Below are 24,746 nucleotides of genomic sequence, written 5' to 3'. Positions count from 1 at the left end.
CTTGAGGGAAGAGCTCTCAACTTCCTGTTATAGGAACTGATTTTAGAAGAGTGCCATAGTTTATATACTCCTTTATGGTGTATGCACATGAATGCAATTTTATAAAAGGGGGGAAATTTGACTAGGAGTAGAAGAAAAAGTTTACTGCACCTGTGTTAAGAAGATTAAAGGTTTGATTTATGGTTCTCCCCCAACAAGATAAACAATATCTATTGGCTATTTAAGGAAGACATTTTTGTGTCATGCTTCAAAAAATGTAAATTTTATTTCATATATATTTTTCCTAGGGGGAAAATGCTTCTAAGCATGGATATTCTGTGTTTTCTGAAAACTATTATTGCTTTCATTTGTTATATTTTTCCCCCTTCGGAAGCTGATATATGCAGGATTCTTTTCAACAGTCCTGCACAATATTTTTATTCTCAGGTGCTTTGTCATTACGAAATAATTAACCCATTTTCCTAGTATGATGGGATATTTAGTTCTAAATTCTGAAAATACTACCATTGAATTGCTTGCATATTAATGCTTCAAACTCATAACGCCTGCCAATTTTCCATGTAAAATTCAAGTGTTTTTCTATTGCAGGTAAAGATGCAGGAAGCAGATCTAGTAGCAAAAATGCTTCGAGCTGTTCTCCAGTCTCATAAAACTGGAGTGCCCTTTTCCCATTTGCAAGGGGAATATAAATCTTTAACTGGAGATTGGATTCCTTTCAAGCAGCTGGGACATGCTACATTAGAGGGATATCTGAAGAGCATTCCTGGAGTTGTTAGAATTGAAATTAGCAAAAGTGGTGAGGTGAGATATCCTTTCTTTATAATTAAGCTATACGTGCAATAATTGTAAACATTCCACAAATGGAAACTTGTTAAGAGTTGTATAGTGATTATTTTAACACAAAGCAAAGCCTATATCCAGATATTTGTACATACTTATCACTTTAGTGACTGTCCTTGAATAGTTCACGTGGGATAACAGTATATAGTCTTTATATTTATTTGTAATAAATATACAAAGATCCATTTAAATCTTTTGAGCACTGCCCCCAAAATGTGAGGAAATCTACATGTTTTAAAGGTAATAACATATTAAACTTACATGCTGCCTGACTCAGTGGCTTTGGGTCATTCCTAGCAATCACATTACAATAAAATTAATAAAATATTAAAAATGGCAAGTGCACTCTCCCTTGCCACAGGCCTGGGTGAAGAGCCAGGTCTTCATGGCTCTTCTAAATAACAGAAGAGTGTAGGCCATCTAGATATTGGTTAGACCTTCTATCAAGGTTCTGCTACAGAGAAGGTGTGCTCCCTTAGTTCTGATATAGGACATTATTTAATCAAAGACACTCAGGAGCATGCCAACCCTGCAGAATCAAATTGGCTGCGCAGATTATTGTGGGAGACAATCCCTCAAGTAACCAGGTACTGCGCTTGATGGGGCTTTATAGACAGCAACCAATCCCTTGAATGCCACCAAGAAAAAAAAATGAGCAACCACTGTAGCTCACAAACCAGAAATTTTACATAAGCATACTGAGGCATGCCTATTGCTGCCCACACAATCATATTCTGGATATGTTAAAACCTCCTTTGCTATTAAAAGACAACCCCAAGTAGAGCACATTACAGGAATGAAGCCACAAGTTGACTAGGACACGATTGACTGAAGGACTGATCTAGAAAAAGGGTGCAAAATGTGCACCAGATGAAATTATGCAAAGTCTTTTTTCCCCCACACCTACTCTTCTAGCAGAAGTTGTGAGGCCAGGAAGAGCCCAGCTTGTATACCAACTTCAGAGGGGGGAATTGCTGCCCAATCCAAAGTAGCCAATGAGTTTCATGCCAGCTCTTTGATTTCATCACAAATTCATCTCCCTCTCTCTTTGTAGCCCCCAGCAGCTCTTGCAGCCTCAGAAACTTTGTTTGCAGGGCTTCATGATAGACTAAAAAGTTAGTACAATACTGGATTTTGTGAGTCACAAAAAATTCCCATACAGAAACAAAAAGACAACATCCATGCCGATCTCTCAAATGTAACCCATCTGATTGCCATTTTTTAAAAAAAAAGCACCAATACTTGTTTGATCTTGTTTGATTTATATGCTGAGCATAATGTTTCTAAATGGCACTGTAGAGCATAATATAGTACCTAAGAGTGTCCCATATTTTCTGCTCTGAAAACTAACATTACCATAATCTGTAGAGTTGTGGCAGATGTGTAGATGTAAACTAAGTTTACTTTTTAGCACAATCCGAGCCAATGCAAAGAGAGTTTGAAATGGCTTCATAAAGTATACAAAAAAGTATCTCCCATAATTAGGAATATATAAAGTTATTAATACATAATCCATCTATGTTTCTTTCCACCCGACATAGGTAACTTGCCATGCTGTTGTTTGCCAGGAGACTGCAAGAATTGCTAAGCTTGTAGCCTGCCAGAGAACTTCCAAAAAAAAATCAAAACGGCAAGTGAATTGCCAGATGAGGCTGAAAAATACAACCCCCCTCGCCTCAATAGGTAAGCTTGTCAGTTGCAAAACACCATGCTTAGAGCACACTGAATGAATCAGCTACTTGCTAATTATGCAGAGCTTTTCTAGTGGCATTTCTGCTGACTGCAGTGAACAGTACTTATGCTTGGACAGTTCCTCACAGCGCCCCTCACAGCTGCATGGTAAAGTTGCTAATGTTGGAAAGAAAAGGAACTATGCCTATTATGCCATAATATATTATGTAATTCAACCTCTAATTTCATAATCCCATGATATTTATAAATTCATAATTCACTAAGTTGATACAAAAGTGAATTCTTCAGTATTTGGTTATATTCTAAAATGCAGATTTCCTAAACAACTTTAAAATTTAACAATTTTAAAATGACTATCCTATAAGCTCATGGATTGCATGCACTCCTGGCCTGTCCAGGAGTTTTTGTCCATGCTAAACTTCTGTGACAAATTGGCATTTTTCAAAACATTCAAATGTTACTTTTTCCAAAGCAAATTAAAGATTATATTGGATGTTTATTTCTGTGGGACAGTGACACACACATACACACGGGTCAAAGTGCTTCAACTTTGCTGATTCAGTGACATCATTGTGTTACTTGGACTTGCCCTTTGTAGCCTGTTGAATACTCATTGTGTGTGTGTGTGTATATGAGAGGGAGGGAGGGAGGGAGGGAGAGAGAGGGAGAGAGAGAGAGAGAGAGGGAGAGAGAGAGAGAGAGAGATAGAGAGAGAGAGATTTACCTGGAAGAATTCTGATATAAGCTAGTAACATTAAAACTAATTATACATTTAGATACCAATTGTTTATGTAAAATATGCTTTCTTATCAGATTCTCAGTTTCAGGTAAAGACATAACTTCTACAGAAATACTGCTTAGTCATAGGTAAATAGAAAATGAGGATTAGGATGTTATGTCTATTTTGTTGTATTTTAGGCAAACCAAAGGACACTCTGAGAAAACCTGGGTTCATGCGTTTTTCAGAAGAGGCTACGAGGGGTACAGTCCCACTGCTGAGAGGCAAGGGAAACCATACAGTTGTGAATCCTAGTATGAACCTTGCATCATATCCTTTATCCCCTGAATTTAGGACGGCTATGCCTAATGAAGTTTTAATACAAGGACATGTGACCATGGTGAACAGGTTAGAAAACTTGTCAATGGTTGTTGAAATGATATTTTAGAACTATGGGTATCCTTAAGATGAAATTGCTATTTAATGGTAAAAGCAGGTATTCCAAATATAAACTTCAACAATAAGTGAAAGCATTATAGGAATTATAGACCAATAGCCTCCATTGTTTTACCCTGGAGATGAGAAAGTCAGAAAACAATTAGTTCAAACATGCTTAGTATAAACAAACGTTCATCATTGGACAAAAATTAAAAATAAAATAAAACAAATATAAAAATAATAATTAAAGTAATTAAATTGATTAAAAGTAACAAAAAATAAATCCAAAGGGCAGACTGCATGGACCACCAAGTCTTTTTCTGCTATCAATTTTCTATGTTTCTGTGATGGGGAAATACTTGAAAAATGCTAGCTAAAGGAGGAAGAGGAAGATCTGTATAATGTAAGAATCTAGAGAAGAGAAATTGTATAAGCAGGCTTTTTCTGATTTTTTTTTGTCTGGGATAAATATTGTCATGGAGGATTGCTTCACAATATTTTCTTTGATAATGATTAATGAAATACTTTCTAAAATGTTAGTTAACACTACACCGTAGCATAAATAAAGCTTTAAATCAGTTGCTACACAGGTGACAATCTTGAACCCAAGTAATCAAGTATGTTCGTTCTGATGGCAATGTTTTAGTGTAATGTATGAATTGCTCCACTTTTCACTTTCTTTATATATCTCCATCAGAGAAATGAACAGACATTAATATTAGACATACATAGTGAAGAAATAAATGTGGAAAAGCAGAGGAATTTCCTAGTTTATATAAGATCTTTAGCTTCTGGGGATTCTTTCTACAATATTAAGAGAAACTTAATATGCTAGTTATCCTTAGCTTTACTGAAGGTAAAACTGTACCAATTTCCTTTAGTTGTTTTACTGCTTGAATAATCTGTATTGAAGAATGTAAAATAATATCCATATAGCTAAAATAATACTGTGATATCAAAATGGGCAATAGTCCATTTTTAAAGTTAGACAAAAATGAACTGTTACGTCCTATTTTGTAATTCTGCAGATTCAATTATAAGGAAAAGAGATGAGCTTTATTCTAGATATTTAGTGATCTAGTAGTATTGTCCCCTTCCCCCTTTCACATTCTAAAAAATCAAAATTGACAAACTCAGCTGCTGTGCCATCACTTCTCCATGTATTGTTTGCTGCTGTTGTAGATCATCAAATAATGATACAGATAGACCAGCAAGGACTGTTGTGACTGGATTTTTCAGACTAGTTCATATTGCCTTGTTAATCCTCCTATTACGCTTTTAGGAAAATGGTGCTTTCAAACTAATATATTAGTACTATTGTCAGTCCTTTTAGTTGAGAGAATCAGCCCTTTGAGGTGGGCCAGATCAAGAAACAAACACCATAATAATTATAAGAATGTTAGTTTATTGTTGTAGGGTACACTAGTAGAATTTTAAAAGCCTCTAGGTTTATCTCGGATCACTGTACATCATACATTAAAATCAAGGCAGAGTACTTTGGGGTTTTTGTCATGCTTCCTTCTATTCCTGAACTCTGTAATCTCTTGTTCAAGTTCCTTCTTAACAACAGATTTCTTCCTCCTTTAAAGTCTCTGTCATAACTTCTCCAAGTCAGCTCTTCATTCCTTTACAAAGGAGTTAATTTAGGTGGAGAGTGTATCTCCTAAATTCATTGTGATTTAGACATGAATAGAAATAGCAATAGCACTTAGACTTATATACAGCTTCACAGTGCTTTACAGCCAACTCTAAATGTTTACAGAGTCAGCATATTGCCCCCAACAATCTGATGTCCTCATTTTATGGAAGGATGGAAGGCTGAGTCAACCTTGAGTCAGTCAGGGTCAAACTCCTGGAGTGAACAGTGAGTTAGCCTGCAGTACTGCATTCTAACCACTGCACCAACATGCCTGTTTTTAATACAGAAGAAGAGGAATTATGTAAGAAAACATGGAACACCATGTATCAAATACAAAATATTCCATACACCTCTGTTAAAAATATACTCTGCTTTCCATACTAGGTTAGTCCATTATTTCCCATTTTTCACATATAAACACAAAGATAGCTGTGGACAATTAGCAACTATAAATCTAGATATTCTCTTTCCCATCTTGCCTGAAATGACTGGGGAATAGGCTTTTAGTAGGGGAAGGAAATCTATCTACAGTAGAATTGGGAAGCAGCCTATAATAAAATACTTTGCTGTACAACAAACTTAAAAGAACAAGATACGTTGTTCATGAAAAAATTCTGAACTTCTCCAGAACACTCCATCAAGCACTATATTGAGCAAAAGTGAGAATTAAGTAGAAGAAAAAAAGTTGATACCCAAAGGCCAAATATAGTCCCAGTTTTAGGATGATATGCACGAGAGAACAAGTGATTTAAATTGATTATAAAATATCTGTATTAGATCCTGCGAAGGGAAAAAACAGTTTGGGGGATATTGGGACAAACTGAAATTGAACACAAAATTGATAGTTTTAATTGAACCTAATAAATATTACTCAGTTGCAGATTTGCATTGAATTGAAGTATTTTCTGCTAAGTGCTTTGTAAATTCTAGGTTAAACCAAGAATTATAGGGCCAATGGAAATAACAATAATTACCCCATTTATGAAAATATGAAATTCTATGGTTATATGGATGAGACTTGCATTACGTGATATATTTTTAAAAATGCTAGCCCTTATATTTTCAAAATAATAGATCGTTCAATATTAACTACTTTCTGTAATATTCCCGAAGATTGAGAGACTGAATAGTAGCTCAGGATCCCTCAAATACTGCCCAACTATGATAGACCTGATATTTTTAGCTATTGTTTGCCAGTGTATAAATTGGCTCATGTTTTTTACGGTTGCAATGAGTAACTTTCCTGGGGTCATGTAATCACCTTTTGTAATCTTCTGACAAGCAAAGTCAATGGGGAAGCGAGATTCATTTTACAACTGTGTTACTAACTTAACAATTGGAGTGATTCACTTAATACCTTTAGTAAAAAAGTTCATAAAATGGGGCAAAATTCACTTAACAACTGTATAATGTTCTGCCAATGGCCACAACCCGCCCTTTCCAGTTTCCCCCCCTAATTTACTAGAGGTTGGAGTTGCTGGTTTTTAGGATAGCTCTGTTTCTGCAAAGATAAGCAACAGAGTTTTCTTGCCTTATTTTCTGTGCGTTGTTTAGTCACTGTACCATACAAGGGTAAGGAAATTCATGAAAATCTTTTCCTGACAGCCCAACAAACTGTCACATTCTCTGATGATGGAAGCCAGTGAGGTCTGCAAAGATAGAGGATTCTGTGGTGGTTGATCTTGCAGAAAAGTTTCAGAACTGAAAACAGATTGGCAGAAATTTTAACTTCCCTCATGAGCAGTTTTACAGAAAACAGCACAGAAAATAATCAGCTTTCATAATTCATGCTGAATTCTTTGTTTTGGTTTCCTGTAGCTGAGCCTGATACCTAATTTTTAATTTGTTTTGCCCAGTTTGTTTAGGTATATTCATCTGGTTATATGTTTGTTTAAACACCAATTTATGTGGATTTCCTATTGAAAAGAGTTTACTTTCAGTTGTTCAGCATAACTTGCATGGAATAAAATAGCTCTATTTCATGTAGTAAGGTAACAGCCACAGCACCTGAAAACAAGAATGCAGGTATAGAGTCTGTATGGTATATTGATTGTTTACCTGCAATATTTAAAAAAATGAAAATCTGAGTCTTCACTTTTTAGGCCTGAGAGAAGGCTTGTGGTTCCACCAAGATTTCAAAAAGAGCTTCAAGTTTATTTGACAAGAAATGTGCCTTTGGACATCAACGGTATGTTATTAGAGGTCCACATGTAGTTCTCATTCATGTTTTATCCAGTTAACTTGATATATCCAAAATAAGGTATCTGCTGATGGCAAGTTCTCTAAGACTACAGTTCTGAGTTAGATGGGCAAACAAAAGTTTATACATTATTCTCATCCATGGCTCATCACAATTACTAGATTCATGCAATATCCTAAGGCAGAGGAATTCTATATTATCACCTGTAGCTTTCCAAATTTTATAAAAAAATAAAATTAAGCCCTTTTATCTATGAGTACAGATGAGTGTGTGTTAATGTATCAAACTGAATGTACTTTCACAATCTAAATTGTGACCCAAAAGTCTTGCAGGTGAAATAAAGCATTCAGTTAGGCATTCCCTTTTCATTGTTCTATGATCAATTTGGAATTTGTATTTGCATTGATTGGTAGTATTTATACATTCCCCTACTTTCTGTTACCTTTACATGTTTAGAATAATGAACTTAACTTCAAAACAGAATTGTAGGGGAAGCATACCTGAAGTAATTCAGCAGCGCCAACACATTCATTCCTCTTAGCACTTAAAAAAAGGAATTATGCTATGGCAAGGAAGATGCAATTATTATGACAATTGACTGTCTATTAATGGATCTATAAGCAAACATCAACAGCCAACTTTGCTTTAAAGCTTGCAATATAATGGTGCTTTGTAGGAGTACCTTCAGAGGTGAAAGAAAATTCATTATCTGTGATTATTTGAATATTTATGTATGTTTTTAATTTTTTTAAGTTGCAGTTACTGAGTTTAAAGATTTCTGAATCATCCCCCCTCACAAAGAAAATCTAATTGCTACAATACTTGTGTGATGGTTTAATTGTGGCTTATTAAATAAAACATACTATATACTATTAATAGTTATTGTTACTTTCAAACTAAATTTATTCAAGAACATGTATTTCCTTTTGCAGAAAATGTAAAAGAACCAAGACAATTAACACAACCAGTGCCCCCTCGCAACTCAAATACTGATTTAAATGAGATTCAGAAAAGAATAAAGGACATCATAAATCAATTCAAAAATGGAATATGGTTATCGAAGATACCACACTTGTACAGAGAGGCATATGATGAAGAATTTAATACAACTTTGCTGACACAATTTGAATACTGGCCACATGTTTGTGTGGTAGGTGCTAACTTTATCATAGAAGATAAAATTATTTGTAGACTAATTTTCTGATTTGAATGTAGGTTTAAAATTTTTAAATAAAAATCTTTAGGATGGTTTATTTGGAAATCAGAATTTAAAATCAGTTTGTAAAAATCTTATTAGGATTATTAAAATGTTGAAGCTTGTCTATAGGAATATATAGAATTCCATTCTGAATAAAATTGTTGTTGAGGGCTTCCTGATGAATTTATAGCTGTCAATCTCATGTTTTAGAATCCTAGAAGTATCACTGTACAGTATCTTAGCAAAACCATCAGTTGAACTTCTGTATCTGATGTCCTTCTGTGTATGCCTCTCACCTGAGCTCACCAGAGTTCTTAATACTCAAATTATGAACATTTTTTAACAAACAAAATGACTACTCAGATAAAATCTTTTTGTATGTTTGCTCCGAGGTAAATCAGACATGATTCAATAGAAATTCTTTGAAATGGATTTAGAAAGAATTGCCACCTTAAACATTGTCATTTAATATATCTGCATGTAATCAAAGGGAGAGCAGAAAATTGGTATCCCTGGGCAGCATTAACTTTGCAGATCAAAGGGCAATATAGATTAAAAAACAAATTATTTTAGGTTGTGTTTCTAGCTAGGCTTGGATTAAAAGGGGACATACCTAGCAACATAAAGAACATGCACTTGTAGATGGGAACATGCTATATTTGTCTTGAAATGTACAGTCTTGCATTATCAATTGTAAGTTAAAGATTGCATTCTCACATGCATAGTCCACTGAGACTTTTCCCAATTTATTTTATGTTTAAATAAGTTTAAACCTAAACTAATTTCCAAATGTTTGTTTACAGGATTAACCCATTTTTAAAATGCCCATTAAATGCCCATTAAAAATCAGTGATACCTTGGTCTGATTCCCATTGCCTGAAGGTCCCAGATGTATTGTCTTTGATTTCCCAAATTCCTAGACAGAATGACATTTGAATACATCAATTGGTAACTATGAGAGTTGCAGTCTAGTAACTTTAGGGACCATGGTTGTAATAAATTGCCATAGCTATAAAAAATGGGAGATTCAGCCAATTAAAGTGATTTGGGTTGGAAAGATTTACCTGAACATAAGCAAAAGAGGTAAGTATTTCTTCCAAAATCTGGACAGTCTTTTCTCACAAGTTTATATATTAGGCTTATATGCTGCTCCAAGGTTTAGCGTGTTAGACCTCTAAACAATAGTAAATTGAAAAAAAATACGATATCAAAATTATTTAGTTATTGGGGAAAGCATAATGGGTGTAAAGTCTTACCTTTCAGGAGGAGAACAAATACATTCCCACATACACCAAAATGTTGCTGAGATCATTAAAATTACAATAATTCTCTAACAGTTTTACAAAAGAGCATGCATATTGGATATCTAGAGTAATACTGTTCCAGAGAAGGGAACAGTAACTGAGAAGGCCCAACAACTCTGGGCTATCTGCAGATGGCATTCCAGGTGTTGGGGACCATGAGGGAGGAGATTTCTCTTCCTGTTTTGAAAGGAAGAAGATGGTCTTGCAGATATATAGATTTTGAATGAGCTTATGTAGCATTGACCTTGAATATTTTACTCAAATGCGATTTTTTAAATAGCTGCCTCTTCTGTTTTTTCAAAGGCAGAGAAGGTATCTTCCGGTGGCCAAAGAGATATAATTCTCTACCCTCCTGGGAAAATGCATCACCCAGGAAAGGGCGTTTCAAGCCAAGAAAGAAAGCCTCCGCCTCCTTTACTGAAACAGAGTGTGGAAACTAAAACTGCTACTGTCCACAGAGACTTCAAGCAAAATATCGCAGCCATCTTGACAAAATATTCCAGTGGTCTTTGGGCTAATGCACTCCCAAAAGTATATGAAGACACATACAAAGCAGTGTTGCCTCAGAATGTTTTGGACAATCTTGGCTCGCTTTCAGATGTATGTACGGTCAGTACCATTTCTGAAAATCCAAAAAAGGCAATTCTCTATGCAAAACCAAAACAGCAGCCAGGAAAGGACCTGAATATTATTGCTAAGAATTCCACGTGCGAAAGCATACAGAAACCAGTCGAGCACCAGTCTACTAAAGCAAAGCAGGACTCCCAAGGGGATGATTTTGAACACATTCCTATACCTCCTTTAATTATCCCAGAAGAAATATCACCATCTGTGTTGGTAGTGGACCTATATTCTACAAATGATGTTGTCGTTAGGTATGTTTATAAACCTCTCTTTGACATTTCTCTGGTGCATAGAGTTGTTGGTCAAAGTACTGGTCAGAGACCAGGAGACTGAGGTCTAATCCTGCCTTAGACATGAAAGCCAGCTGGGTGGCTTTGGGCCAGTCACAGATTCTCAGCGCAGCCCACTTCCCAGAGGAGTTGTGGACAAACAGGGCACAGGAGTATTCGATACTTTTGCTACCTTGAGTTATTTATAAAAAGGGTGGGATACAAATCTAATAATTTTTTGTAGTATCAGGAAAAATTTGCAGTATCCTAGAATTTCTGTTCTCTTAAGTCTTCAAACTAAACATGTTTTTAAAAAATTGGAAAAAGCACTTCAGACTTCATGAAAGCTGAATTTATTTCCTGCTAGATAAAGCAGCCTCTCTTTTCACCCAAACTGTTTTAAAATTGGTTTTTTTTAAAAAAAATGCCACTGTAATTCAGTTCATTACAGCAGCAGCATATTTTTTTCAAGTTCAGATGAAAACTTAAAAAAAAAACATGAAATCTAAAACATTTGTGTATTATTTTTGAAATATATATAAACCTTTATTACTGTCATGAGGTCAGTAGGTTTTTGAAGCATACACAATCTTACTGGGCACAGTCCATTAAATTTTAACTACAAATTTTCTCCAGAATAATCATGTTAAAATTCTGACAAGATACTTCCTCTCTAAATTGATTCAACAGTAACAATAAATCTGAAATAGGAGTAAAATTGGGGCTGAATTTGTTGAATAAAATCCATTTAATGTTAAAGCCCACGTTTTGATTTGAAAACTAGATCTGCTTTAAATGCTAAATTAAAAGTTACATTTGAATGTGAAAGAAAGAGGAAGAGAACAATATTCTGAGATTGAATCAGCAAGTCACAAATAGACATAAATTTAGGAAATCTATTCTGTAAAATCATGATTTCCTACTAGACTATTTTTGCCTACAAGTTTTATTATACTACTGTATTGGTATAATTTTAAACTATATTTTGTATTGAATGATGTGTGCGTATTGTATATATCTGTGTATTGTGTCTGTATATATCTTCCTACTTACCTACCTACCTACCTACCTTCGTATAATAATATGCTAATATATTAGTATTCTGGTTTATTTCTAATGGTATACTACTAATATGTGAACATATTAATATAGTTTTGACCTAGATTTTATTCAGTTAAAGAAAAAGGACAGTTTAATTAAAATACACTGCTACACTTTAGATCAGTTAAAGCTTCTGTGTGGTCTTCAAGGGCAGCCCCAAAGAGAGCACATTGCAGTAGTCAAGTTCTCAGATGACCATTTCAAAGACCTTTCAATCTGAATCTGTGAAGATCTTTTTGGCCATAATTACCACTTGAGTTTTGAGTCCACGCTGACTCCTAGTTTTTTAACACTCTTGAATGGGGGGAGTACTTCCCTTTTCAAAGTTTCAGCAGATATAAATGGCCCAAATGTTCCACAGATACTTGCTGTTGGTAAGATGAAGTTCAAACCAATTGATTATTAAACTAGGTAACCTGACAATACAGTGAAGCAAGCTTTTTTTTAATGTTAGGTAAAGGTGTCCCCTGTACATGCTAATTTATTGCTTTTAGTAACTGATGAACATTCCAGATGATACTGTGTTACATGTATGTCTTTATTGGGGGAGGTAGTTCATAAAGACACTCTCATACCAGAAACATACCCCTCAACAAATTGTGGGATCTATTAAAGGCTAAGAACATAAAAACATAAACTGTGATTATCCTGAATTACTACCATTTGGGTGATCACTGAGAGTATATGAAATCAATCAGACATATTCAGAAGAACATAAACTTGAAACTCCTGTGTAAACTTGTATTTATAGCATTCAAGGATTTCAAACAATGCATTCATTCAAATATAAAATATTATATATATTTCATTGGAAATGATTTAGTAATAATAGCCATATTTCTGTCTGATCTCTCTGAATCTGTTCAGATATGTATGTATGTATGTATGTATGTATGTATGTATGTATGTATCTCTGTGTGTGTGTGTGTGTAACAATTATCCTGCTACATTTAATTTATTAACATTTCTATAATCTTATTCCAGTAGTCCAATATTATCTGTTTAAAGCAGATAATAAAATATATAAAGAGAAGCATACTAACAGATTCAGCAGTAATATATATTTTACTATACAATACGCAAATTGAAATGTTATTTCATTTGACTATCATAAATCCCCAAATCTGAAAATAATTATATATTGGTCCATGGATTATATAAATAACCCAATTGTTTTAAATGCTCTGGCATTTTAAAAACTGAAAACAAAGCAAAACAAAAAATCAAACAACCTTTAAGCTTTGTCACCAGGCTGCCACAATTTCAGCAAAGAATCAAAGTGCAACAGATCGAATGCTTCCTCTATGTCTATGGGTTCATCTGTCAGCATTTCTTGCTGCCTATCCTGTCAGACTCCTTTTGTTTTCCTCTTTGGAAATATACTCCTGATTTACTCCTTTTGTAACTGATTCAGTGATACCTATCTCTCCAAGCCATGCATATAATTTATCTTTGGGTTTGTGCTATTTTGATGCTGTGCTTTCTTCTTCATTGGTAATAAATTGCCTCCATCCACAAGTAATGGTACATCTGATGCTGTAGATCTTTCTTTCCTTGCTAAGATTTTTTTCAATTCCCTTAGCATTACAGCAAGCATCGGGTGTAGTAAGCTGTATTTTGTGAGATGAGTGGCTATTTAAATGTAATTAATACGTACATACATACAAACAAGGTCTTTGTTTCAAGTAACATCTAAATATGAATTCCAATTGGATGCATTAGGTATCTCTCTTTTTGCAACTGGTTTTAAAAGTTCACCCAACCACCTTTTTCTCTAGGATTTGTTTTAAGTAAGTTAGATTTAAATGACTCACTGTTTCCCTGAATGCTCTACTCTGTTACACCTCTGCTGAAATCTCTGCCATTTTATTTCTAATTTCTGGTAGTAGATTACATTATGTACTTTCGAAAGTCACTTTCTCTACAAACAAAAGGCTTGGATAACCGAGAACCTCTGCTAAATACTAAAAGCACTGTACATAACATGTAATTTGTATTTTTATTAATCTTCAGTGTATTTTATTACACTGAAGCATCTTGTGTTGGATTCTCCCATTCCAAAAGAGTATATATAAAAAAATGAAGGTATTTTTGTTTTAAGTATATTTTGGGATTAGATACTGTTTTAATTTAAAAATCAATGTATTTAAGAACTCATGTAATAAAAAGCATAGTAAACACTATGATTCCAAAGTTCGGTTGCATTAACTTTAGAATACAGGTAGTCCTCAACATACAACCACAATTGGGACCAGAATTTCTGTTGCTAAGCAAGGCAGTTGTTGAGTGAGTCACACCCAATTTTACAACAGTTTTGCCACAGCTGTTAAGCAAATCATTGTAGTTGTTAAGTGAATCCCATAGTCATTCAGCAAATCCAGCTTCCCCCATTGATTTTGCTTGTTGGAAGCTGGCTGGGAAGGTTACAGATGGTGATTACATGACCCTGGGACCCTGCCACCATTGTAAATATGTCAAACACGCACATTTTCATCATGTGACTTGCGGAGAAGCTCTGACAGTCATAAGTCACTTTCATCAGTGCCAGTGTAAAACCTTGATCACTAAATGAATGGTTGTAAGTCAAAGACTACCTGTATTAGCTCTTCAACTGCTCCGATTGTTCATAGTTACTGATTTATACTAAGTAGTCGTGTCCAACTGAAATCCATAGGTACGTGGGCGCAAACTATTCTGGTGCCCAGGAATCCATGGAAGAAGAGATGAAAGATTGGTATAGTCGGAATGCCTCAGTTTTGCAAATCCAGTCTCCTAAAGTTGGACAAGTTGTTGCTGCACTTGCAGAAGAAGATGCTTGGCTGCGAGCACAAATTATTTCAACAGAGGGCAATAGAATAAAGGCAAGTGCAAAAAGTGTCTATTGAAAATTGTATCAACAATGGATGCTGAAATGTTAGAATTTCATTCTAATCAGTTCGTTTATTGTTATAGCATATATTTCTGACCATATGATTAAAAATATCCAATCAAAGAATTTGGTAAAATTCTATTAAGGCAACCAGAGAATTAAGTCAGCCATAGGTATAGCAATAGAATTGTTTGTCCTTGCCTTACTGCTAAAATCTCTGCTTCTGAAATAGTTTTTGTCTTTTACTGCTTATTATACCAGTATTTCACCTGTGGGGAAATTGTAATTCTTGGGATATGGGTTCTTTGTTCATTACACTTATATAGCTGTCTTGCATTCAGAACCTGAAGGTGGTATTTGTGTTACTCCCTCCTCTCTTTTTGCCCCACAATATGTGGACTAAGTTGGTCTGAGAATGTAATTAGGCTATAGTCCTCCAATGAGTTTCCATGGTTGGAACTTCAGTTCTAGTCCATTACCTTCACCACTACATCATAGTGGCTCTTCACCATCCCACTAGTTCCTGACAGCATGGCTTCTACATATTGAGAACTGCACTTAGCAGTTTTCCTGCTTCCTAGCAGTCCCTTTCTCCTGGTTGGAAGTAGGGGTAAGCATGTAGGAAAGCACATGTATAATAAATTTAGATTTTCCTGTTCTGTGTATGGTCCTTGGCATAAGGAAGAAAGGGAAAGGAGTCATAATCTTCAATCCCATTTGTACCTAAAATCTCTTGCCCACAAATAGACTATTTTAAAACTTTCTTGTGAACAGAAATAATGCTCTATATGAACAACGTGGTTGCATATCTTATAGCTTAATATTTCCAGTGGCATGGATTGATCTCAGCATGGTGTTAAAGCATATTTTAGAATTAGTATACTTCAAAATAATCCCTGAATATTTCAATTTTTCTGGAAGGAAAGAAGACTATAGAAACTGCAAGACAAAAACAAACAAACACACACTACCCTCTCCTGAAAACTTGACACCTTTTATTAAATAGCTTCTCATGGTTGTAAAGCAGTTGGGTTGTTATTGGCATGCTTGCAGCTTGAACAGCCAATTGATGTGCTGGCTGAAGATAATGGGAGTTATAGCCACATTTGAAAGGCAAATCCCAGCGAAAGTGCAAAGAACTGTATTGTGACTAATTAAGATTCCTGATTATCTCTTACTTTGATGTGTTTCTAGGTATGCTACGTTGATTATGGTTTTAATGAAATCATTGAAAATTCCAGAGTGTACAAATTAGCCAAGCAGTTCTATAAATTGCCATTCCAGGCTTCCAAATGTAAACTAGCTGGTAAGATGTGCCTTTTTCTTTTCCATAGGTAAAAATGCTGTTTGCATAGTATTCCTAGAGTATTCTTGTACTCTTAGAGTTGACACAATGAGTGGGCTGACCTTATGGCTGGTTTTCTCTGAAGTCAAGTTGAGATCAAGGCAGACCTCTTTTTGTGATTAAATTTATTTTTTAAAACTGTATAATAAAAGCATTCATCTGAGCTAAAAAGGTTTTTATTTGATAATGTGTTTAAAACTTTCCAGAATTTCATTCCACCTTAGTATGGAACCATGCCATTACATTCATTTTGCACATAAGAAAATGGCAGAGCCATTGTTTCTAGCTGACATGAGTTAGACTTTGACTTTAATACTTTTCATGATATTGGTGGCACTCTATAGTATAAATGTTGCTTAGTATCTCAGTTGGTAACAGCACTGTCCATTTGCTGATCCCTTTTGATTAGAAAAATAGTTGAATAATGTTTGCAAGCAATCTAGACAATAGTAACATTAAATTACAATCCTAGAATGAAATAAAATTCATGTTGTAATTCTTAAGACAGTTCAACTTTATAGAAACCCTATTGATGTTTGATAAATATAAACAATTGTGAATACTGTGGAAGAATTCCCCATTAAAAAAATCTGGTTTCTTTAACTACCGTATTTTTCATAGTATAAGACGCATATTTTTCCCTCAAAAAAGAGGCTGAAAATCTGGGTGCATCTTATACACTGAATACAGCATTTTTTGCCACCCGAAACCCCGCCCCTTCACCAAAATGGCTGTGCATAGCTTGTAGGAGTCTTTCAGAGAGCTCCTGGGGGCTGGGGAGGGCAGAAATGAGCAAAAACCTGGCCGTTTTTTGCTCAATTTTGCTCCCCCCTCCAACCCCAGCAGCACTCTACAAGCCTCCTAAGGGCTATTCATGCCCCCTTTTTTTGGCGAAAAACAGGCCTGTTTTCACAAGGTTTGCAGAGTGCAAAAAAAAAGGTTTTTTAAAATTTACTTCTTCAAAACCTTGGTGCGTCTTATACTCCGAAAAATACGGTAAGTTTCCCATAGTGGTTTTTATGGTCCCTTCACCATTCAAGGAGGAAATTTAAAAAATCAGTTTAAGAAGCCTATGATTTTGCTCACCTTTCTAGTTTTTTTAGATTTCAGCAGGTATTGATCTTGTCTTTGCAACACTGGGAGCTGCAAGCTTTTTTTAATACGTGTAGCGCTTCCCTTAAAAAATGAAGAAAGCACAATAAGTGGGCAAAAGGAAAAATAAGTGGAATTCTTTTCATTGTTGTAGTACAATCCTTATGTTAAGCATTAACAGTCCTAAAACCACTTTGAAGTACAAAAGCTCTAGTTTGTAATCCTTATTATATATATATTTGATTATCTTTCCATAGGTTTGGAGGCCTTTGATGATGATCCAACCTTGGTAAAAATGGTGGAATCTCAAACTTGTGGCAAAATATTTGCTGTTGAAATACTAGAAAAAAGTGATGTTCCCTGTATTATTCTGTATGACACATCAGGAGATGATGATATCAACATTAATGCCACTTGTCTGAAGGTACTGCAGGATAAATCACTTGAGCTCCATCTTCAGGTACTGTCTTCACTTTTTTATAACACTTTAATAAAACAAAGAAGTTTTTAACTTGTAGAGGCATTCAACATCTTACGTACTTTTCATTGTAGGTAGATGCAGTGTATAAAGATGTCCGGGTAACCAATGTTTGCTCAGATGGAACTTTATATTGTCAAGTGCCATCGAAGGGCCTGACCAGACTCTTTGAAATTTTGCAGAAACTGGAGAACTATTTCCACCACAGGGTAAGTATCTTTAACATTGACTTGTCTTAAAAGATTTCCAGGGCAGTTGCTAGTAACTCTCTTATAAACAAGTAAAGAATTTAGAAGCTATTGGTCACTCATTTTTGCAGACTGGTGTAGGGTAGGTTTTTTTTTTTAAAGCAATTAAATATACTTGTTATCGAGCTATAATAGGTTTGCAATGCTAAAATAAATGTCCTATGCTGAAGGAAGTATATTTATTTAACATAGAAATCCCTTGATCTTTGAATACTGTGAGACTGTGGCTGCTGAATGTTTTTGCATTATATTCAACATTCATTTTGGATAGTTAATAATGGTGATTGCCCCAGGCTTGTTGGCAATGCTTTAATATTTTGGTTTTCTGGAATGGAAATAAGATAACTCAACCATTTGTGTGGTATTTGTTAATGAATTACAAGTAAATACTAAGGGTCTGAGCAATTTATGTAAGTACTATGAACTCATCCTACCATTTCATGGTAACCACTATCACCACATAATCTGATTTCAAATCTATTCCAGCAGGCAACAGGATATTCTATAGTATTACCTTTTTGTGGCATGATCTGCTTGCTTAACTACAAAGGAAAATGGGCTAGAGTGGAGGTAAGTAATATAATACTGACAAGCATATCAGAAAAACCTTTTCTAAAAATTGGAGGGTTTATGCTCTAATATCTTCTAAGTGGGTTGCATAACTGAATATTAGTTTAAGAATAAGTGGTGTTTCCTTACTTGCCTATAAGTTAAATTATATAGAATAGAATAGAATAGAATCTTTATTGTCAGTTTAAGTATACACTAATCAGCGTACATTAAAATGAAATTTCATTGCATTCAGTTCTCAAAAGATAACTATTACGCATACACACACACGCGCGCGAAACAAAGAAACATCACAGTCTAGAATTGAACAACAGAAACAGACTGTGAAGTCAGTGTGTGTGGGAGCTCTAAGCTTATAGCGCTTATAAGCAGGATCCTAAATAACACCCCCAGATATTTAATATTATTAACCATCTCCACAGCTGCAGCCTTGATAATAAAGTAGAGTATGACTATACTGGCTCTTTCTAAAATTAACAGTGATCAAAACAAACAAAACAGTTTGTTTTGTTAACTATTTCATTCTTCTGGGCCAATTTGAGGTGGAACCAAATTCTGACATCATTGTGAGATGGAACATTGCTTCTTTTCTTGTACTATTAAAGAAACAAATGAATAAAAGTTAGTCCCACCAGTGAAATAGTAAAAGAAAATTCCTATCTTTTGCTCGGGAAGCAATATGGCAAACATATGCTTCTAAACTACAGCTTCCCACCAGAGTTAAAAAAAAGACCAGCATAATTTGGCATCTTAATTAGGAATTATGGGAGCTGCAGTTCAACATGTCTTAAGTGCCACTAGGTTCCAAAATCTAATCTAGGACAATTGTTTGCGTCTCAGAAACGAACATTAAGGAAATTGAAGGAGCAGCACACTGCCCTACAATTCAGATTGCTGTAGTTGTAGGTGGGTTGATAGCTAACAGTCAATGGTTGGCAAGTTCTTCAGTGTCTGACAGCTTAAATGAAGTTCTGGCCGTAACCATTATTAGTGATTTATCAAGCTTAGAATGCGACTTATTTTTCTGCATATTAAATAGTCTTATATTTTGATATTACTCCCACCCACCAGATAATAAGTGTACACAGTAGTCGGACTCTTGATGTTCGGTTTATGGATACCGGAACAGTGGCATCTGTAAAAGTATTGGAGCTGAGAGAGATTCCCTCAATATTCCTGCGAGAAATCATTGCACTACCACCTCAGGTATGAGAATCTCTCTTTACTAATTCTCAAGAGACCAAAGGTGCTTTTTCAAGAGGCAACGACTTTCTTGTTTTTCTTTGAAGACCTTTTGTTTTTCATCCAAGAAGCTTGTTGAGGAAGGAAGGGTTTATATTCCTTGCAGACCGATGGTCATTTGCATTATTTTAGAGCTGAGGTGGCGCAGTGGTTAGAATGTATTACTTGCAGCTAATTCTGCTGACTGCCAGCAGTTTGGCAGTTCGAGTCTCATCGGCTCAAGGTTGACTCAGCCTTCCATTCTTCTGACATTGGTAAAATGAGGAACCAGATTGTTGGAACAATCTGCTGACTCTGTAACAGTGGTGGGTTCCTGATCCCATTGCAACCGGTACTGTCCAACGGGCCCGGCGTCCACCACATGAACGAACACAGTGAGTGCATGCGTACTTACTATCTGCAACGCCTCCGCGGCACTTCAGCTGCTCGGCGGAGTGTCACGCAGGCAGCGTACGCTCCATGCGCGGAAGCCCCGAACAGCTCAAATACAGGTAAGGATGGCGAGCAGGAAGGTGTGCCCTCCGGAGCACCGTACCGGAATGGTACCCAGTGCTCCCGGCAGGCACCAATACACCTGTACCGGTCATAACCCACTACTGCTCTGTAAACTCCTTAGAAAGGCCCTGGAAAGCACTGTGAAGCAGTATATAAGTCTAACTGCTATGGCTATTGCTATTTAGAAAGTCGTTGAGGCCATTTGGGGGTTTGTCTGTGTTCTCAGGGTCATCTGAGTAGTGCAAATGGATGTGGAGCCTTCTTGGAACATAGTCCTTCCAGGCATTCCAAGTTGATGAAAAGTGAAATGTCTTCAAAGAAAAACAAGAAAGTCCAGTTGGCTGGATGACTGAGAATCTCCATAGAGAGAGTTTCAAGAGAGTTTCAAGCAGCTTACAAAGAATGAATCTTGCTGTCGTGTGTAACTTTAATGCTATTGCAACTTTATATTATTTAGGCAATAAAATGCTGCTTAGCTGATCTTCCGCTTAATATTAGCATGTGGACCCCAGATGCTGTACTTTGGCTGAGAGATACCGTATTGAACTGTCCAGACTGCAGCATGAAGGTAATTTTCTCTCTCTCCCTCTCTCTCCCTCCCTCCCTTCCTCTCTCCCTCCCTCTCCCTTAAGATTCAAGGAAGTTATGCTGCACTTGAGCTATTACCGTATTTTTCAGAGTATAAGACGCACCAGAGTTTAAGACACACCAAGATTTTGAAGAGGCAAATTAAAGAAAAAAGTTTTTTCACTCTGCAGACCTCCCCAAAATGGCCCGTTTTTCATGAAAATGAGCCCGTTATTTTTTTTAAAAAAGGGCATGAATAGCCTTTAGGAGGCTTGTAGAGTGCTCAGGGGGAGGGGGGCAAAAATGTGCAAAAAATGGCCCATTTTTTGTGAAAATGGGCCCGTTTTTTTGTCAAAAAAAATGGCATGCATAGCCTTTAGGACGTTTATAGAGTGCTCCTTGGCCTGTATTTCACACATTTCACCCTCCCCAGCCCCCAGGAGCACGCTGAAAGCCTCCTAAAGGCTATGCACAGCCATTTTGGTGAAGGGGCAGGGTTTCTAGAGGCAGAAAAATGCTGTAGTCAATGTATAAGACGCACCCAGATTTTCAGCCTCTTTTTGAGGGGAAAAAAGGTGCATCTTAATATCTGAAAAATACGGTACTTGTTTGTCAAAGTAAAAGTAGTTAAAAGCTACAGTGTAGTTTTTATTTATTTATTTATTTGCTGCCTGTTTTGGCATCAGGCTGCTGTGGTTGGCATAAAACAGGGGAAAAATGATAAAAAGTAAACATAATAATAGTAAAGCAATGAAACAATAAAAATAAACAATGAAAATACAATAATAGTTAAATGTTTTTAATATGTAATAAATATTTTAAGTAGAAATTTATTGTTTTGGTATATATTTCTGTGTCACCACATTTTAGTTATCTAAATATATTAATATAATATTTTAATCTACTAGACTCATTCAGTAGTATAGCTTTATAATTCACAGTTAAGCATTTTTGCAATTACTGCTGTCTTGCATTAGTTAATAAAGTCTGGTACTCCAGTTCATGCTTGTGTTTTTAAATCTTTCCTTCTGGTTCACCTCTCCTTTGTGTCAATTGCTCACCTAACATTTATCCCACTCATCTTTTCCCCATAATCTTGTTGCTGATTTGAATCTACATCTCTTCATTGATTGTAACAAAAGATTTGATTTGTCAATCTTTCTCGGTGCTGTGTGCTGCAAACAGTAACTAATATTGCAAGTCATTCAAGAGGGAGGAATTGCATTTCTGTTGTTTCTGTTTGTCCTCAGGTTTTAAAATTATTCAGTGCATTTCTTCTCAGTGAAGCAAATGGGAGGGATTTAATATACTGTATGTACTTTCAGGATTCTGCTTTAAAGAGGGGTAGATGTCAGTATAGTTTTGGCTTTTACCTATTAAATAAAGCCTTTCCAGATATATTTAAGAACAGAATATTGATATTATCTCTGATGTAATTTATAGTCTGTAAAACCTTCCTTAGAGACTGGCAAGAGGTGTTCACATTTAAATTCCCTCTTGCATATTGTATCATACTACCAAACATAATCGCCAGAAGGATTGTGAACAATTTATTTATCTTAATGTGAGTAATCTTGTGATTTGGTACAACATCATACTATTCTGTCGGGTGCACACTATCAGAACAGTTCCGATAATGGATCAAATGGGTTTCTTTATTGCTGATCACCAGTTTACAAGAATCTCTCCTTGGAAATGGGAGATAAAGACTAAGGGACTGACCTCTCTAATCTGGAATGTCTTTTACCCTACCTTCCCTCGGGGCCTCCGCTCCTTCAGCCAAAATGGTTCTATCATAATTTCTTAACAGAAAAACAGAATTGGAAAGGACCTTGGAAGTTTTCTAGTCCAACCTCCTGCTCAAACAGGAAACATTATACCATTTCAGACAAATGGTTGTCCAATCTTGTCTTTAAAATCTCCAGTATTGGAGCGCCCACAACTTCTGGAGGCAAGTTGTTTTCACTGGTTAATTGTTCAAACTGTCAGGAAATTTCTGCTTAGTTCTAGGTTGCTTCTCTCTTTGATTAGTTTCCATCCATTGTTGCTTGTATTGCCTTCAGGTGCTTTGGAAAATAGGTTGACCCCTTCTTCTTTGTGGAGCTCCTTAGATAATGGAACACAGCTATCATATCACTCCTAGTCCTTCTTGAATTAGTGACTTGGTTTATATGTTTGCTTTGTATTATCTTAATCATTTGTCTTGTTAGCATAATGCTGGTACAAAGAATTAAAGCTCTCTATGCTATTGTTCTAATCAATGCATAATTTTTCATCATTGCAATATTCTCTCTCTCTCAATAAGGTGGTTAAACTGGATAACCAAATTGCACACATCTATCTGTTTACACCGAAGAATTTTCCAGACCCCGATCGCAGTATAAATAGGCAGATCACCAATGCTGACTTGTGGAAGCATCAGAAGGATGTTTTTCTAAGTGTCTCTCTCAGTAATCTCCCTGGAAGAAGGGAAACAGATTTACCGATGCGGTCAACTTTAGGGCCCAAGCAGAGCACCACAGATACAGTTCCTCATATTCTGGAATCCCGCAAGATGGAAAACACTGTGAATATGCCACCAGCCCTGCCACTTGTCCAATCCCAGGAACAGATGGATGTTTTTGTTGCGCTGGCATGCCACCCGGGTTACTTTATCCTCCAGTCCTGGCAAGAGATGCACAAGTTAGAAATGCTGATGGAAGAGATGCTTCTGTATTATAACACAACAGAAGATGGAGCTGTTGCTGTTGAAAAAAACAAAATCTATGCAGCTAAAGTGAAGAACAAGTAAGCAACTTTTATAAGTACCCCAATCCTGTATCTGGGAATTATATTCCGTTAACATGGTTTGAAATGAGGCTAGTTTAATCTCCAATCTATTTATTTCAATGGGACTGAGATTTGGCATAGCTAGATTCAGTTTTCATGTCCTCCAAAATTATTAGAGCAATTTTGATGTCCAAGTCAAAGATTATCTGTTCCAATACTTTCTCACCATCTTCCAAATGGGAGACAATCTTTCTTCCCTTCCTGTTTGCTACAAATATTTACTGTAGTATCAAGGATATTTCCCTTAAATTTGAAGATACAATTTAATTTACAAGATTATATATATTCTTGTGACATTACAGTAGTTTTCTTCTTTTGTGCTTTGTGCTTTATTAACTAGTCTTGGCCTTCTGCTTTCTTGTTTTTTAAGATTCCATAGGTTTTCTAAGAAAGAAAGGAGAATAAATATATATATACACAAAGAGCTGTGTATCTTTTGTGCAAATAGTTTGAGATACCCATAAAGGATAAACATTCCTGAAATGGGAGATTATTATTATTATTTTGTTTTGCTTTTTTTATAAGTGATCCTTTATCTTTCACTCTAAGTAAGAAAAGGGGAGGAAGGTTTTTCTTTTCTTTTTTGCCAAATGGTCCAGGTCAGCAACTCCGAGTTGGGGAGTCACAGAGGACGTTTTGATACACTAATATCTAAGAATTGTATTCTCAGAGGCATCAAGTCCACCCCTTACTTTCTATGAATCTATTTATTCCATTTTAGGTGAGTAGAGTCCTATCCTCTTTTTTTTGCTTGTTTATTTCTTAGATGGCACAGAGTATTAATAAAAGGATTGTTGGCAAATGGACTGGTGACAGTGTATGAGCTGGACTATGGTAAACATGAGCTGATTGGCATCCAAAATATAAGACCTCTTGTGGATATGTTTAGAGAGCTGCCATTTCAGGCCATAACAGCCCAACTTGCAGGTATGTTGTTCTGATATATTAAAATAGTGATTGCAAAAGTGAGAATGTTGAACAAGACAGA

The 24,746-nt window shown here is 35.8% G+C and overlaps 1 protein-coding gene across 4 annotated transcripts in view; it reads left to right on the top strand.

Annotated features, from left to right (window-relative positions):
* TDRD7 (tudor domain containing 7) overlaps nt 1–24,746 on the top strand; it is a 35,257-nt gene that overhangs the window by 9,546 nt on the left and 965 nt on the right. For 3 of the 4 annotated variants that reach the window (XM_032213480.1, XM_032213478.1, XM_032213481.1), the window contains exons 2-16: nt 589–801; nt 2,382–2,523; nt 3,451–3,658; nt 7,430–7,515; nt 8,460–8,677; nt 10,333–10,904; nt 14,698–14,884; nt 16,087–16,198; nt 17,587–17,789; nt 17,882–18,016; nt 18,542–18,625; nt 19,697–19,831; nt 20,820–20,930; nt 23,235–23,716; nt 24,525–24,685. In XM_032213480.1, the coding sequence (XP_032069371.1) occupies nt 595–801; nt 2,382–2,523; nt 3,451–3,658; nt 7,430–7,515; nt 8,460–8,677; nt 10,333–10,904; nt 14,698–14,884; nt 16,087–16,198; nt 17,587–17,789; nt 17,882–18,016; nt 18,542–18,625; nt 19,697–19,831; nt 20,820–20,930; nt 23,235–23,716; nt 24,525–24,685 (3,043 nt within the window). In that variant the 5' untranslated portion in view covers nt 589–594. The remainder of the gene's footprint in view (nt 1–588; nt 802–2,381; nt 2,524–3,450; nt 3,659–7,429; nt 7,516–8,459; nt 8,678–10,332; nt 10,905–14,697; nt 14,885–16,086; nt 16,199–17,586; nt 17,790–17,881; nt 18,017–18,541; nt 18,626–19,696; nt 19,832–20,819; nt 20,931–23,234; nt 23,717–24,524; nt 24,686–24,746) is intronic. The other variant, XM_032213482.1, reaches the window with a different exon arrangement.

This window comes from Thamnophis elegans, chromosome 3, assembly GCF_009769535.1.
Source record: "Thamnophis elegans isolate rThaEle1 chromosome 3, rThaEle1.pri, whole genome shotgun sequence".
NCBI lineage: Eukaryota > Metazoa > Chordata > Lepidosauria > Squamata > Colubridae > Thamnophis > Thamnophis elegans.
Note: the sequence above shows the minus strand (reverse complement) of the source record. Positions and strands in the feature narration are given on the sequence as shown.